Consider the following 9,626-nt stretch of genomic DNA (forward strand, 5'->3'; position numbering starts at 1 on the left):
GACCTATTTTCTTCCTTTCCGTCTGTCTCCCTCTGATGCCTTCCTTCATTCTCGTGGCTAATGAGCCGCGGGACAACGGTCCGCGTCGCAATTACATTTTGGACATACATCGCACACCTTTCCTCGGGTCGTTAGACCAGCATTGACAACCAGCAGGGCCAGGACTGCGTGACCCATGTTTACTCCAGTAACCGCATCCCGGTTCCACGCGTCAATAAACCCTCGCAAAGACTCCTACGACTCCAATTAAGCCACTCGTGTTTGCGATTCTCAAATTAACGGGGCATTTCTCATATTGCGTTTGTTGTTTTTTTCCCCCCTCTCCTGTTTTCTTTCCACGGTTCTGTTATTCGCACTACCGTGATTTTTATGCCCCACCGTTACTCAAAATCTAAAAAGGTCCTCGGCTTATCGATATGAAATTTTTCCTCCTATGCGGGGAAATAGAACAAAGAAACTGCCTCAGCGCGTTAAGAGAGATACAATTGTTACACGGACAAGTGAATTTTACTTGTGTAACAAGCCATTTGAGAACAAACTGTTGTACGCCTGTATCGTACGTCATAATCTCGAGTTACGAGTTGAAGCACTTGCAGCAGCAGCACCAGCACTACCACTACCACTACCACTAGCACCACCACCAACAGTAGCCAGGAGGATCTGAGCAGCCTCGGCGAGGAATCAGCGCGAGAAATTTCAACCGGAATAAATAACCAGCCGGTGTGAGATTTTCAAACAGTTAAAATACGTTGTGTCGTACTTTTTCTCGCTATTCAATTCAACGGGTCTAGGTAATACCGCGGGATTAGGTAATACTAGGCACGTATGTGAGAATTGCTGAACCCTGTTAGAGTCGAGTGAAGAGGAAAGAAGCGTAACTGCGTAGTAAGCATTATCATTGCATACATTCATTCATTCATTAATTCGTCGCTTCGTTTTCATCGACTTAACCGTGATCAGTCTCACCTCAGTAGAATCGCGTAACGGTCACCACTGGGTGAAATTTACCTCAAAAGTGATATTTTGCTTAAAAAGTGAGTTGTAAAATTATTTAAAAAAATATCCAAGTATTGTTTTAGGATCGCAGAAAAAGTTCTCTCAGTTTTCTTAACCAAAATTGATTGTTTAAGTGTTATGAAACGTCGGCAAAGTTAAAAAAAAGGTGCCAATAATGTCGAACGAAGGCCTGTATTTCGCATGGAGAATGGCGACGCGAAGCCCATTTCCACGATTAACAGTAAGGGACTCTACGAGGAGTTTAAAGAATGCTTGGGGTGAAATTCACCCAACTTGAATAGCCACTCTATCGAAACTTTATTTTTCAGAATTCTGCTCCATCGGAACTTTACTTATCGTAACTTGAATTTTCAACATTTTGCCTTTCGAAACTTTCAGCCGTTGGCTTTCGGATCAACCGAAACTTTGTTGTTTCGTAAAATTTTGATTTCTTCACTCCAAGTTTCGCCACCAAATAATTCGGAATTAGACGCTTGCGGAACGTTTCAAATTCGGAACTCTAACCCCGCGCCGAATTAGGGTTAATACCGTCCTTCTCTGCTGTCAGTGTTTCGGCCTCGATTCCAGCCTACGCATCAACTTGGCGATCATTAACGAAGTGCCAAGAGTGAGACAGAGGTTGATGATTACGAGGCTCGTGAATCGTGGGTTAAACGATCGGAAATAATATCAGGTGCAATTTATTACACCGAGGTTAATCGCGTTCTTGTGAGACGATTTTGCACCTCCGTACCCGGCTCTCTTCCTCCGGTTCATCTTGATCATCATCATCGTGCCGTTCCTTCCCTGTTATAACACATATAAACGTAGCGTTACATCCACGGCAGCCTGAGTAACGCGATCGGTTCTTTGTTCCCTGGGAATCGCGAACCCGGAACTGCAGCAGCTTCTTCGATTCGCCAATTCCGCGTCTGGGTGTCAATTCTCCTGTAAAACTGTTCAAATTGTAATTTGCTGTAATTCCGTTACACGTTAAACTGGCCACAAGTGCTCTCATTCAATAAATGCACACAAGGCTGACCGCGAAGCGTTGATACGGTATAAAATCGAGCTAAGCGGCGGATCTTCGCTTCTCTTGGTATTAATGATATTCGTTTAATTACTTGTCGCATTTTTCCTCCTTTCTACCCTTTCGGCATGATCGAGCCGCGCGATCATAATCTCGTAACTATAATAATAACTGACGCTTCGCGGATTTATTTCTGTGTAAATGAAACGGGACGGCTCTTTGACCAAAGTACGTTAGGTTAGGTAATGTAACACACCGATAATAGATGAAGAAAAAAACGGGGATCGCTAGTTAACGACCGATATGATACATCTGTCTCGGTAATATTCGTATCCGCAGTTACTCAGGGGAGAATTAACGACCCCCCATCATTCGGACCCAGGATTATAATCGAGACACTCGATTATGCCCACTTGATACCGTTAATGCGACATTTACCGAACGCTTTTCACGGTGTGATACGCAGAAAACTGTTTAGAAATTTTCACCACTGTGCACTGATACCGGGTAGTAATCGGGCGAGTAAAATGTCTTGAAAAAAACTCCAAAAACTTATTAAATTCCGAATCTGAGCTGCGGAAAGAATACGGAACGAAGAAGAAGAAGAAAGCGCAAACGCACGGAGAGAAAAAAAAGAGCAGATTTTGCTGAAAAGTGTAAGAAAAACGGGGGACATATCAGGATTTTTTGTAATGAAAGAAAAAAAAAACGTGCGATGGAAACGAGAAGATAACGAAAGAATGCCGACATATCAAAGTTTTAGTATGACTATTGTAAAACGCGTAACACGCGTTGGGATGTAGCGTTATCTCCGGTCGGTTCGCCAGGCAGTTGTAAACACGTGGTCTACAGTTATGTTAAATTGCCGCATACATAGGACCGTCGGTTGTGTGTATGCAGTTGCAAAACGCGAGTATTCTCGCTCGGCGGTGACAGACTTACTTCTATGATTCTAATTGTCGTAGAAAAACAAACGAAGTGGCTGCTCCGCTAGGCCGACGCTTTGCGCTATTCGAGGAGACCCACGGACGCCTTTTTAACACGTACCTTATACATATGTATATCGTTACACCGCTGCTGCGGCGTTACCTTAACTTTGACTCGTATTTTGCCTGGGTATTGTTAACTGCTCTGTGTTGTTCCTTACCTCTCCAAGTAATGCGTAATGAGTTACCAATTTACCTTTCTTACGACTGACCCAGTTCCCGTGCTTCCTGGTTCACAACCGCTTATGCGTACGTATACCTACTCTGGAGTCTATTTGCTCACCGTCGTTATAATCCACGTCTCTTAATCTCAATCCGACAATTATTGCCAACCTCGAGTGCCTCGTTATATGGACATTTCAATTAATTAGCCTTCGGTGTACTTTTCAGGAATTGGAATTTGTTTTCTTCTTTTCTCTCGACACTAAGGGGCCATTTCAGTATTGACTAACGCATTTTTTTCAAAATTTTTGCATCCCACCCCTAGTGTCAACGATTGCTCACGTTTGCTTGTTTTGCCCACTATTATTTTTTAACGTTAGCTAGCGGTTTATCAATAGTTTATTGGAGAATCGATTCATTACCTGGGAATGGCAGAAATGCCATTTATAATCACATCCTGATCAATTTGTTCCTACTTTACTGAATATTAATTATTATTAATCATTGATACACATTGAAATGTTCAGTAAAACGCGAATTCAATGTTGATTCGGTATTAAATACATTAAATATGGTCTTTCTTCTTAAATGCATGCAATGAACATTATATTTGCTAACACACTGTTATTGAGCAAGTCATGCATTATTAACACATCCTTTTAAAGAAGATTTGTTATTATTCCCAAGCAGGCGGCGCATATTGGCCTTGATCACGCACTTTGAATTTCCTGTGTTAGCTAACGCTTGCCTGGAATGTCTAATACTACAGGGTAACATTTGATAACATTTCTCTGAACGGCATATCCCTGTTGTTGCATTACTTAATACTTGAATGGCCCCTAATTAACTTGCCAATTTTTAAAAATAATTCACCCTTAAATTTTCAACACTTTACTTACCCTCTCGGACTGACCGCAGTGAGGAAACCATAGCCTCGAGACTCTTGAACGTGCGAACGATGCTTGCGTGCAATTGATGAATATTCAGAGAACGGTGAAGGTCGATTGTCAGCTTTGGAAATTGCTCGGTTTAAGGTCGTATTGCGAAACTCGAATAAATTATCAATTTCCTCGGGAAATGGCCCATCCAAAGGACGTAACCTGGCTCATTCCCGCGATTCGTGTAAATCGTACCCAGCAATAAAATGTAAAGTATATACCTACGGATCTGGTCGTCGGCCTACAGTCTCAAGACCATTCTTTGTTCAACAAAATGCGATATCTGCGTCTGTGAGCCCTTCGGGATCTTGGTAAAAACAAAAGGTAACAATTATAAATCAGACGAACGAGGAAGATGACGGTACGCTATCCTCTCGTTGCTACACCTTTTCCAATATTTCTTTTACATTGTTTTCGCCGCTTTACGCTCAAGGCTAAGATACCTCGCAAACATTCTCAGATCATGGATCGCGCAGGCTTCAAGCCTCGGGCTGTTGACTCTTCACCGATGAAAATGAACGGAAGGTGGTGCAGGTGCCATTTGCGGTCGGTCTTGATCCCGGGTGAACCCTCGCCACATCCGTTTCCGAGGAAATAGCAAAAACCACCGTGAATAGGCTTTGAGATCACACTTCTTATCCCGTAAAGTTGAAAGGCAGTATAATCGATGATTCTTCCCGGCGTTCATTCCTCAATATTACACCAATTTTCTACCTCCAACAGGTCTGTCGGGATTCCAAATATCAGAATTCGATCAATGACAAAACGATCGGAAACAAAAAGCCTTACTCAGACCACGTAATAAAAATTCTCGAGGGTAATTTTCTTCCCATAAAAACGGTGCGTGGCAGGGCGGATGAACCGGATATGAGTAGTTTTCGAGTGTCGTGGTTCGTTTTACACGAAGGAAACAAACAGCGGCGATGCCACCGAGGCGGCGAGGTCATCTTACGAGGGATTGTTCATTGATCTGATCGAACGCCGGGGATGGCCAGGGTCACACAGTCGTTTTACCTAGGCTGGCTATTTGACGGACGATGGCTCAGGTCGCAGAACCGATGGACAAGAGTCTGTTCACTGTTCGCACTTCGCTTTTGTCAGCGGTCGTCTCACGCTCCAGCACTTTGTGGTTGGCGTGCTACCGTGAACTCGAATGGCAAAAAAGAAGGAGGAGAGGAAAAAAGACAAGGGGGAATTCATCATCGTAGAAAAAGATGAAGAGGAGGATTTCATAATAGTTTTGTCGTTCGATACCCGATCAGCTCTGTTGAATTTTAATTTTCAAATTCGCCTTACTTCACTTCGCTTCGGTTAATGCCCGCTGCTGACAGCAGCTGTGCGGTTACAATGTTTATGAGTGCATAATAGGAAGAAAAAGTGTGTGCGGAAAAAGATTTACAAAAATTAAGATACGATTTTTTATTCCCATTGTCTCTCACACCGATGCGCATCATGTACGCCACTGAAGTGGAATTGATGATAAATGTCTGTCCAGTTATGATATCGTGCAATGACATCGTACTACAAGACTCCTAGCCGGAACTGTCCCTCGTGCGTTATCCCTTTCTATGGAGTTGTACCTCCCCACAAAATCACAGCGTTAAGAACCCCGTTGCCCAGGTGCTGTCCGCAGAAGTGCAGCTCCGTCGATCCGACGCAGTTTGCCAACGGTCAGCTCCAGGTGCCGATAAATTTGACGAGGAACAAACCCGCGGCTAGATCAACGAATCAGGGACCTCGCAGGTTCAGCGGGAGAGACTGGAGGGACAGAATCCAGGGATTTCAGATCCCGGGGGGTAACTTAAACCCGAATCCAACCTGGTGAGTGGTCCACGTCATGTTTGACCGACGCGGCAACTGATTGCGAAGAATTTTCAGGAAAGAGCCTCGGGGACTCGGCTGGTACGAAGGTCCTGGAAGCGCAGAGAAGGAGGGTGAGTGCGTTACGGGGGGCGAATAAAGGTCTGAGGAACGGTTGACAGGTTTATAAATTTCTAGACATGACTTCGGAGTTCGGTTCAGTCGGTGAAATAGCTCAGACCGGAATAGGAATGATAAAGAGGCAGTACGAGGTTGGATGCGCCGAAGTTGGAGCTGCGATAAAGTACCTCAAGCACCTGTGGATGACGACAGGTGACGCATTCCAAGAAATGCCTGACGTACAGGCCTTGGCTCACTTTTAATTCCCTTTCGATATCCGCAGATGGAAGCTACTCGGAGAAAGCTCAGGTGGTCAATCGCATGATGTGCTTCTACCTGATCCTCCTCGGCATCTACCTCGCGGAAACCGCGTTCTGGGTCGACCGGCAACTCTTCGACGGCCTCTGCACCCTCGTCCTGAAGCCGAAGAGGTTGGCAATGATTTGTGATTCACCCCCGAAGCGACGACGATTATGGTCAACTCTTGTTTCAGCAACACCGAAATGCTGACAGGCGTCGCGGCGGTCGTGGTGATCATATTCGTCCTCTACTTGATCGGCGCTCCTCCTTCATCTCCCGAAGTCTGCACCATCGGATCGTGATCTGCCTGGTGATACTCCGACGGCGATGTTCAAAATGAAAATTCGCGCGTTTATCTATGTCTCTTAGACGTCGAGTCATGTTATACCTATGAACAGTTTTTTTTTTTTAAAGAAATGCAGAGCAATAGCGGGAACCGCTATCCGCGTCGCATCCAAATTACACGCATCTTCCGGTACCGAATAGTGATGTGGCAGAAAAATTGGTCCCATCACGCGCCAGAACGTTTGTCCCAGAAATAAAACTGGGCCGTGATCGATTAACTGGTTTACCGTCAAATGTCGTGATCGCGGGTCACCCTATGCCCCGCATGTCGACGAGACAACATCAGGAATTAAATGTCATGGTATAGCTTCCATGGCAGATTGATTTCACGTGCCATCGTCCCGCTGAAAATTTATCGGTGTGAATGCGTGTTGACGTTTTACTCCGAGCGCCTCCGTACTGGCATAAGTAACCATTATAGTGCTAAGACGTTGAGTATGAAAAAAAAGGAGAATCACGAGAGGAGTTTGAAGTCTCTGGTATCCTGCAGGCCTCTGATTGACGTCGAGGTTCCATTGTGCTGTGGGACCGGGTGGGTAAAAAGCAAAGGTCGGGTAAACTCTCCCCTGGTAATTGCTGTCTTCAAGGCAATTACAATCCCCGACAACCCCTCAAGGTTGAGAAATGCAAGCCGGACCACCGGGTAGTTTGTAATGAACGGTGTCGTTTGAAGGGCTTCTGGGAAGGCGAGACGAGGAACTTATTTTGCTGCAAATGACGAGCCGACGAAAAAAAAGACATATCGCCCTCTCGAGGATATGCGCGGTTTCCGATTTACAACTATCTTCACCATGCCACAGCTCTAAGGCCGTAACGTTGAACCCTGCCGAAGGATTTTCCGCGGCTGAAACGCGCTTCCCACGAATCATCATCCGCTCGGACACGCCTGCCTTTCAGAGGCCTCAAAGTAAGCGACGGACTACCGAGAGCCCGCTGAATATACCGTAGTCGTCGCTTTATTAAGGTGTGATCCGTCCGCGGTCGGACGTCCATCCCTCTGCCGGCCCGCGGGCACTCGATGCGAAGGCTGCGGCTAGTTGTGCACAGCTCCACGGTGGCTGTAATAGTACCGAGGGATAGATAATAAGAATGAGAAGAATAAGCCAAGCCCAGGGTGATTCTGCACTTCCCATTACCGTCATTATACCCGCCGAGCCGTACCGATTCCGCAAATTGTTCATCATCATCCCAGGCAATGAGAGCGTGAACTTGGATCAGGCTTACCTTTTAGCTCGCCAGTGTCAATACAAACCGATTGCGAGCCAGTCGCCGGATCTGATGGAAAGGGGTCATCGATCACGGGGCGTTTTTTTTTTTTCTCTTGCTGTTCTTCTTCCTTGCGGATTCTACGAGAAGCGGCAATGAGACCGTTCTCCTTATCCGATTTCAGCTGCAATTTTTCAACCGTGTACCGAGTGCTCACCGTCTGGACGTCCGATATTGTTCCGTCGTTAACGCGAAGGTTGCGATTATCTGTACAAGGATGCAGGCTACCACGGAGACACTTCGGTGCTCGTTTCCTCCGATTGTCAAAAACTTTTTAACTGATGTAACGGATGACCGACCTCATCGCGGTTAGGCAACCAGGTGCCAACCGCGATGATCATCGACTCGCGCAAGGAAGAAAAGTATGACTGACTGCGGCCACGTCGGTGGAAAAACAAATATTTCAAGGTCGTTCCAAACCCTTCATATCGCCAAGTGAATTACTCTTCCATTATCGTGAATCCGGCGAATCGTCTTTCGACCATTCCCGTTCCTGCACGTGTCGACACCTAGATCGTCTGGTCCATTGCGAGGTCAAAGCAGTAGTGGGTATATTTACTTAGGAGTATAATTCTGATCGGCAAACAGAGTGTTACGAATCGATTAGAGTTTAGCCGGTCGTTGAGACGAATGATCCTTTCTTCTTCTCCTCTACCAACTCGGAGCCAAAAAGACGTCGTAGGCGAAATTTTTTCTCACCCGCTGCTGGATCGTTGGAACAGAGAATGATTCGGTTGATGAAAAAGTACCCTTTTTCATGACCGACTCGAGGTCTGGGTGCAATCGCGTGATTATACCTATGTATACTTACAGAAGCCCGGGGACCCGGACGGGACGAATCCATTGTCCAACAGCACGGTCGAAACTAGCCAAGTCCGCGGAGAAATGCCGTTCACGCAATCACGCGATGTCGCTGTCTACGCAGATCGCCGACGTGAGGAAGACGCGAGATAGCGGAAGAAAATCGGTATAAGAACAGTGAGAACCTAGGTGCAGTGGTTCACACGCTACGCGCCATCGGCAATCTAGCGGTCCGAGATCGGCACGAATTCGCTGGCTAGACTCGCTGTCGGTTCCGCCATTCGCTCACTTTTCCTTGTAATAACGAAGCCCTGCGGAGGGTGGAACCAAAAACAGATAAGGAGCACTAACTTCATGTAAATAAATAGCTGCCTGTAATAAGATGGCACTGGTGTTCCGTATGCACCGAATACAGTGGAGGGAGTATTGGGCGATTCTGTCAATCACATTGCAAGATCAACGATTAATCGATCTTGGGCATCCCAGCAACCAATATCACTTCGGTACAAAGTGAAGACTCGCGACGGTAGAGTTAGAAAAAAAAAAGAAACCTAATGTGTACTATTTTAGGGGGCAGATTTTGTCAATTCTCCCGTTTGAGTTGGTGCTCCTTATCCTTTGAATCGACAAAATTCTCGACGCTTTCCGGAGTCACCACGCTCCGTGGATTATTATAACGGGTAAACAAGGACGATATTCCGCAGGTTTGATTCATTGTATCAATTTCAGGAAGTAACTATGCGTGCAGAGATGAAACGGTTTTTAAATCTCCACCCGTAACGTGCTGCTACCACCACCGCGCACGTCTGTAATGCAGCAACATTCCCTGGCTCTGTATAACGCGTTCAGATTCTCTTGTAGCTGCAGGTTTTATGATCCTTT

The 9,626-nt window shown here is 45.9% G+C and overlaps 1 protein-coding gene and 1 long non-coding RNA gene across 2 annotated transcripts in view; both read left to right on the forward strand.

Moving 5' to 3' along the window:
* Positions 1-9,626, forward strand: part of LOC138190641 (uncharacterized) — an 83,056-nt gene that overhangs the window by 70,938 nt on the left and 2,492 nt on the right. The window lies entirely within an intron of this gene.
* Positions 672-6,778, forward strand: LOC124214281 (uncharacterized). The gene is made up of 6 exons (XM_046616521.1): positions 672-720; positions 4,836-5,933; positions 5,991-6,046; positions 6,111-6,245; positions 6,316-6,463; positions 6,526-6,778. The coding sequence occupies exons 2-6, from the start codon at positions 5,623-5,625 to the stop codon at positions 6,632-6,634; spliced, it is 759 nt and encodes a 252-aa protein (XP_046472477.1). The 5' UTR covers positions 672-720; positions 4,836-5,622; the 3' UTR covers positions 6,635-6,778.

Source organism: Neodiprion pinetum, chromosome 3 (genome assembly GCF_021155775.2).
Source record: "Neodiprion pinetum isolate iyNeoPine1 chromosome 3, iyNeoPine1.2, whole genome shotgun sequence".
NCBI classification, from domain to species: domain Eukaryota; kingdom Metazoa; phylum Arthropoda; class Insecta; order Hymenoptera; family Diprionidae; genus Neodiprion; species Neodiprion pinetum.

Bases quoted from the DNA above. Each gene is read 5' to 3' on its own strand.
- LOC124214281 (XM_046616521.1), top strand. From the start codon at position 5,623: ATGACATCGTACTACAAGACTCCTAGCCGGAACTGTCCCTCGTGCGTT. The intron at 5,934-5,990 runs GTGAGTGGTCCA...AAGAATTTTCAG, and splicing joins TTAAACCCGAATCCAACCTG to GAAAGAGCCTCGGGGACTCG. The intron at 6,047-6,110 runs GTGAGTGCGTTA...ATAAATTTCTAG, and splicing joins TGGAAGCGCAGAGAAGGAGG to ACATGACTTCGGAGTTCGGT.